The sequence below is a fragment of the Squalius cephalus genome, assembly GCF_949319135.1.
Source record: "Squalius cephalus genome assembly, chromosome: 1".
Lineage (NCBI taxonomy): Eukaryota > Metazoa > Chordata > Actinopteri > Cypriniformes > Leuciscidae > Squalius > Squalius cephalus.
This window is the reverse complement of record NC_137122.1, coordinates 54,642,963-54,650,632: the sequence shown is the minus strand read 5'-3', so window position 1 is coordinate 54,650,632 and position 7,670 is coordinate 54,642,963. Positions and strand designations below refer to the sequence as shown.

At 40.8% G+C, this 7,670-nt stretch overlaps 1 protein-coding gene across 1 annotated transcript; it reads right to left on the bottom strand.

Moving 5' to 3' along the window:
* Positions 1 to 1,669: 1,669 nt before the first annotated feature.
* On the bottom strand, positions 1,670 to 7,331 carry LOC307155612 (tripartite motif-containing protein 16-like protein; the record flags this gene model as incomplete). Its single annotated transcript, XM_079866408.1, has 6 exons — positions 1,670 to 2,190; positions 2,438 to 2,485; positions 2,922 to 3,081; positions 5,508 to 5,741; positions 5,837 to 5,932; positions 6,753 to 7,331. 6 exons carry the CDS (start codon positions 7,329 to 7,331, stop codon positions 1,670 to 1,672), a joined length of 1,638 nt encoding a protein of 545 aa, XP_079722534.1.
* Between the last annotated feature and the right edge of the window lie 339 nt (positions 7,332 to 7,670).

The following is a 7,670-nucleotide window of genomic DNA, read 5'->3' as shown; positions in this document are numbered from 1 at the left end:
AAACGAATAAAGGGGCCGTTTTCTTATTTCTGCTTATTTCATTTCAAATTGGAAAACAAACTATCAAAACGTACACGGACCCAATGGCCAGGCAGCAGGCAACAAGAAGACTAGTGCAGAATGGGTCAAACACAGGCAGGAGAAACACGGGGAGAACCGCTCAGAAATGTCCACAGCAGTAAAACAAGACTTCGCACTGGTTGCAATGTGAGTGTGGTTTTAATGTGGGTATAGGGAACGAGGTGCAGGTGTGTGTGTGATCAGTGATTGCAGGTGGATGCGGGATCAGTCCAGTTTGAATGCTGCATCATGGGAATTGGAGTTCGTATCGGAAAGTCAGTATTCGGGCGAGGGCGCCCTCTGGCGGCCAGAGAGGGAGGTCATGGAGTCTGTGATCGTGACACTGATATTATAAAGCACGTTTATTTCTGTATTTTATTACTATTATTTAGTATTTTATTATTATTATTTTTTTACATACATGTTCATTTTATACTTTAGTTGTTGTTATTCTTTGTTTTATACATTCTTAACTGTATTTACAATGCCTTGTATTTGTCTTGTTTTTTTGTTGCATTGTACTTGTCTGTAATTGAACTAAATAAATAAATTTAAAAAACAAACAAAAAAAAAAAAAACAATGTCAGCTTCTGTGATTTCAGCAAGAGCTCTGTGTGAAATTGTCTCTGTCTATTTATTGTTTGTTTGAGTCAAGCAAATATATATAAAGACAGGAGTATAATGGCGACCAAACAGCAGTTTGAGTCGCGTGTCTCTCCCTGCCTTCGCTACATCTACACAAAAATGCCCTGATTTTACACAGGTTTAATCATGTTCTCATGATGATCAGACTCTCCACACACTCACATAGAGAAGCAAGAAGAAGACAGAGAGAGAAAAGAAAAAGCACAGAGGAAATATTTTTGTGAAGCTGCACTTTTCTTTTCTTTCCCTTAATTTCATTAGCAACTTTTTCTGCTGGAATCTTTTCTTTTTATCCAGAACTAGAGCTCACTGCTTTTTGCAACAACACTGATTCATTTCTCCATATCTGGAAATATTTTACATCAACAACTTTATCAAACGTTGTGAAAGTCATTTATTTCTTGTAAAGAGTTCATGATTTCCATCCCTTGTGACCCAATATCTGAAATCTCAGAAAGTGCTTCTTCATCCCTCATCTTCTGCATCACAATTTTCCTCACATTTTGAACTGTGATTGTTTTCCAGCACTATTTTCTCCACTACTAATGTCATTTTCCACATCTTCACTCCTTACATTGTTCACAACCATTTCTGTTATTTCATTATTCATTATTCCTTTTCATTTTGTTTGTGTTTAAAATTTTCAAATGAAAGGTACTTTTAATAGTAATATTAAAATTATTATGTGTCACTACAATAACAACTAAAGGAATTTGATTTCCATCAATACAATTATAGCTTGATAAACACACACACACACACACACACACACACACACACACACACACATACACACACACTGTTCTTACTGTCTGATTTGATACACACATTTATTATTTCAGTGAAGTTCATCAGTAATAATGTAATGAAGAGGAAATAAGAGTCTCTGTATTTCACTGTTACTGATTTATCGTGCGGCTCAAAGTATTATGGGTAAAATCTCTCAACAATCTGTTCTGAAACATCAACACAGTTTCACTGATGATCCAGAATAAACCCAAAACCCAGGATAGAGCGTCTGAGTGAATGTGGTCTGGACTGTGTGGATGAGGCTCATTGTGTCAGAGACGCTGTAGAAGGACAGAGTTCCTGCACTGTGATCCACATACACTCCTATTCTTCTGCTGATGGACTTTACAGGGAGATCAGTGTGTATGTTATTGTGCCAGAATGAGTAACTGGAGGAATAGCAGTTCAAACTCCAGGACTGATCATTACCTCCAAACCAACACTCATTACCCCGTCCCTTCCTGCTGATGCTCTTATATGACACTGATATATACACACGACTCCCAGTCCACTCAATCTCCCAGTAACAGCGTCCACACACACTCTCTCTACACAACACCTGCCACCTCTGATCAAATCTGTCTGGATGATCAGGATACGGCTGCTCTCTGTCAGTGTTAGTAATCACTCTGTTCCTCTCAGACAGACTGAGGAGTTTATTCACTGTGTTCAGATCCAGAGTGAGCTGATGGGAATCTGATGGAGAGAAAACACATCAGAATCAGGAATTATGAATCTGTCTGATCTTTTAATGTATCTGAACTCTTCATGAATCAATGTTCAATGTATCATCAGTGTCTCAGTACAGCTGACCAAATATCCTGTGCAAATCATCATTTACATGATCAATTATAAAACTCTTCTATCATGATTTATTTCTCCTTCTACAGGAAGAACATGAACACATTCAGTGAGTTTTTCTGCTTGTTTTCTAGTGACTCACATTGTAGGAAGTCGTTCCTGGTCTTGGGATTCATGTTGGTGAAAGTGACTGTGGAAATAAACAGACATGAACAGTGTGAAGAGAAATGACAAGATAAAATACATTAATTTCTGAGACATTTCTAATATGATGCTCTATAATATTAGATGATGGACTCTGAGAGCAGATTAATAATCTCCAGAGGCTTCATTTATAAAACACACACATCGGATTGATCCTAAATTCCATGGATTTCATCCTCCGTCATGTGTATAAACGCTTGTCCACGATGATGAGTCCGTATTTCTGAACCATCAAGAGATATTTGTGGCCGTTCTGTAGGAGGATTTGATGGACTTGAATTTAATTTATTAATAACTGTGATTCAAAACTGGGATGCATTTAAGGAGATTTTATGGATCGTAGGAACATTTCAGAAACGGTTGTACGTTCAGATTTGGGATCTTTCTCCACACGTCTGTATAAACAAGGCGCAGGACTTTACCTCCGTCTGAGATCTTCTTGATCTCCTCTTTGCAGAAATCCTCCAGTTTGTCTCTCAGCTGACGGACAGATTCTCTCACGGCATCAAAAGAGGAGAGAGAACTGAAGGAAACGTCGGGTTCGTCTGTAGATTCAGGAGGTGCTGAGAGAGACTGGAAACTCTACAGAAAACAGAAATCAAAACTCATCATCTCCACACTTCAGCCAATAACCTGCACTATATCAGATCTGAGCGGCTCTTGTTGACTTCACTTCTCTTCAGTGACTCGCTTCAATCCAGTACTTTCACACAATCAGCACATCCTTCTCATATTCATCATTTAATGCTACAAACTCTAGTATTTGACACTTAATAATAATATAATTTAAATATATATATACTTAAGAAAGCTTGGTTATACCAACATGGAATCCTACCTAGGATATTTTGGCCATTGTTGGTGTACAAATTTCCAATTTCCACCGTGGAAGGATTTGAGAGGAGGGTGAGCAATTACCTTCGACGGTGGTTGGGCTTGCCAAGAAGTCTGAGCAGCATCGCCCTCTACGGCAAGAAGAACAAGCTAACACTACCGATCAATAGCCTCAGCGAGGAGTTCATGGTTACCAGAGCAAGGGAGGTGCTTCAGTACAGAGATTCCAAGGACCCAAGAGTATCTCAAGCTGGCATTGAGGTCAGGACTGGCAGAAAGTGGAGGGCACATGAGGCGGTGGACCAGGCAGAATCACGGCTGCGTCATAAGGAATTGGTGGGTCCCGTGGCTATTGGCCGTGCAGGACTGGGAACCCCAATAACCCATTATAACAAACTGAAGGGTAAGGAAAGGCGGGACCTGGTCCAAAAAGAAGTGAGGGCTGGGATCAAAGAGCAGCGTGCAAGCCAGATGGTGGGATTGAGGCAACAGGGCGCATGGACTAGATGGGAAGATGCCATGGAGAGAAAGATTTCATGGGCAGAGCTGTGGAGGGCTGAGCCCTATCGCATAAAATTTCTCATTCAGTCTGTCTATGACACCCTTCCCAGTCCATCCAATCTCTTTTGTTGGGGCAAGGTGGAGACTCCGGCATGTACCTTGTGCAAGGGAAGAGGATCGCTGGAACACATCCTCAGCAACTGTCCTAAAGCACTTGGGGAAGGCCGCTACCGCTGGCGCCATGACCAAGTGCTGAAGGTGGTTGCCGAGTCCATCACTACTGCCATCAATCAGAGCAAGCGTTTACAACCACCAAGGCGCAAAATTTCATTCTTAAGAGCAGGAGAACCCCCGCCTTCCCGACCAACAGTTCAGACAGGCCTGCTGGGAACAGCGAATGACTGGCAGCTAAGGGTGGATCTGGGAAAGCAACTCAAGTTCCCCCGAGACATTGTGAAGACCAGCCTTAGACCCGACATGGTTCTTCTCTCAGTAACATCGAAGCAGGTTATCTTGTTGGAGCTAACAGTGCCCTGGGAGGAGAGGATGGAGGAAGCAAGTGAAAGGAAAAGGGAGAAATATGCGGAGCTGGAAGAGGAGTTTCAGAGATGGGGGTGGCGTGCACAGTGCTTGCCCATCGAGGTTGGGGGAAGGGGCTTTGCAGGAAGGTCACTCTGCAGGGCCTACAGCCTCCTGGGAATCACAGGAGTGCGCAAGAGAAGAGCCATCAGTGCAGCATCAGAGGCTGCAGAAAAAGCCTCACGATGGCTGTGGATCAGGAGGGACAAACAGTGGGCGAACGCTTCTTGGACGCAGGCCGGGAACTGATCACTCCCGGTCGGATCGCCTGGGTGAGGGGGTCTGAAGTTGAAAGACCCGAAACCCCCTGTGACCCCAGGTACTATCACTTATGATGTGTCCAAGAGTGCATCATAAGGTGTATGTAACAACCAAGAGCAGATTGAATGTAATGCTTTCAGACACTTAATTATTTTTAAAATTATAATTAAAAATAATTATTTTAATTAACTGAATGTCTCGTAGACTAAATTTATATTAAATGCAATAGCTAATATTTAGAGAGCTTTTTGACCAACTTAAGTAGGATTTAAGTATCTGTATATGTAATTTCATAATTATGTCTATTGTCTTTGAAATATGGTTAAAGTTACTGCTGAATGAACTGACACACATTTATGATAAACTAAAATATACTCAATGTAATTTCTATTGAAATTTGTTTGTTTAATTTTATCAACATTATCAATATTATCAACTTTGAAGATCACCTGACCCAATTTTGGTCCCAATTACTGAAATTATTTTAGTAGAAATAAAATATTTAATTTAAAAGAGGATGAAAAATCTAGTTGGCTGGATATTGACACCATCAAGTTCACTGATTTCATCAAGACAGAAGAAACCAGAAGGAAAAATGAGTTAATATTTAAAGGTAAATTTCCCAGGGCTTTGTAAGTGTGTCTCTTTAAACAGAAGATGATCAGATGAGAGTCTGACTGATGATTATATGATAACACAACACTTGACTGAATCTGACTGAATTCCTGACAACATCTCAGTCAACGGCTCATTCTGCTCTCATGAAATGTTTCTCTGTCATAGCAGGATCTTGCTCAAGTCCACTATGATCCTGTTCTTCTAGATCTCTGTACCTGCAGGAACTGGATGTGATCTTGTGTGTGTGAAAGCTGCTCCAGCTCAGCGTCTCTCCTCCTCAGATCATTGATCTCCTGCTCCAGTCGCTCCAGTCGACCTTCAGCTCGACTCACTGCAGTCTTTTCCTGATCTCTGATCCGCTGTGTGACCTCAGAGCGGCTTCTCTCATTGGAGCGGATGATCTCAGTGAAGATCCTCTCACTGTCCTCCACTGCTGTCTGTGCAGAGCGCTGTTACACACACATCACAATCACACAGTGGCTTCAGCACGACTGACAGAGTCCAAACTGAGACGTCTCAAACTTCTCTTCTTCTCCAGACTCACCTTATGAGACTTCACAGCCTCTCTCAGATGCTGAAGATCTTTCTGTCTCTGCTGGATTCTCTGACAGATCTTCATCTGCGTTTCCTTCAGCTGTTTCTGGAGGACAAACCAATGACAGGGAATGGCACATACAACTACTGTCATACAAACATTAAAGTTACATGAATCCAGAGTTGGTGAAGTGGTTAAAGATCTTGCATGGTCAGTTTTTACTGTCTGGTTCAAACCACAGATTCATGGTTTCCTGAAATGAATGTCAGCAGTATTTCATCAGTGCCTAGTTTTATATCATTAGTGTCATCATTTACTCTCCCTCATGTCGCTCCAAACCTGTATGACTTTTTGTCTATTGTGAAACACAACAGAAGATATTTAGAAGAATGTCTCAGCGGTTTACAGAGGCAAAATAATATATATACAGTATATATATATATATATATATATATATATATATAATTTTACATTATAAAAAGTGTACTTTATAAAGTGTACTTATGAAACAGTAATGAAAGTTGACTCTCTTTAAGTGCACTTAAGTGGCCTTTCATTTCATTAATATTATATTATCTGCAAGTACAGTTTTATTTTTTTAAATATACTTTTAATCTGAAGTACACTACAAGTGCATGTCAATACACTTAAGCGTACTCCTTTCTTTAACCACTAGTTGTTTAGATTATTTTTATTCTTTTTTTTCCTTTTTGTAACCTTGAAACTTTTTTAATCCATTGACTTACAATGACTTTCTCATTGACTTTCAATGTATAAACTAAAATAGATGAGAAATTCTTCAAAATATCATCTTTTATATTCCACAGAAGAAACTCAGTCAAACCGGTTTGGAACAACATGAGTAAATGAGTGAGTAAATAAAGACACTTTCATTTATGTGTGATCAATCTCTCTCAGTTCATACTTGTGTCTCTGTCCTCTGTGCTGCAGTTGATACAGTGTTGTGGTTTTTATGTTCACTCTCCTTACACCACACACAGATGCACTGTTGATCAGTGACACAGAACATTTCTAGCTCTTTATCATGTTTACGGCAGATCATGTCCTGCAGTCGTCCAGTGGCATCAATCACTTTGTGTGGCTTACGAGAGTGAAATTCCTCATGATGGTCAAAATGAGTTTGACAGTAAGATTCCTGACACACCAGACAGGACTTGACGGCTTTGTATTGTCTTCCAGTACAGACGTCACACTGCACGTCTCCAGATCCAGCGTAACAGTCAGCAGGAAGTTTAGTCTTCTTCAGTTTCTCCACCAGTTCAGCCAGAATGGTGTTTTTAGCTAAAGCAGGTCTTGGACTGAAGGTCTGTCTGCACTGAGGGCAGCTGTAGACTCTCTTCTCATCCTCCTGATCCCAGCAGTCTGTAATACAGATCTTACAGTAACTGTGTCCACAGTGGATAGCCACTGGATCCTTCAGGAGATCCAGACACACTGGACACGTGAACTCATCCTGATCCACTGAAATTCTGGCTTCTGCCATTTTACTGCATGAATACAGAGAGACACAAACACACAACACCTCAACAATAATTCAGTTTCTGTTTCACGAGTTCACACTTACATACAATTAGAGGGAGTAAAGTTTAATGCGTATTTGGCGTGCTGTCCGGGGGGAGGGCTCCGAGATCGGAGTTCGGCCCGAACCTCCCTCTTGTATGTAAGTGGTTAGGACTAGAAGTGTGGAGAAGGAGTGGTGGAGGGATGCTGCTAAACTGTCAACGAATTGAGGTGAGACTGCTATATATATATATATATATATACACACACCTCTTGTCGTTGATTGCTGAGTGCTCTCCTCTCGTGTTAATTATCTGAACGT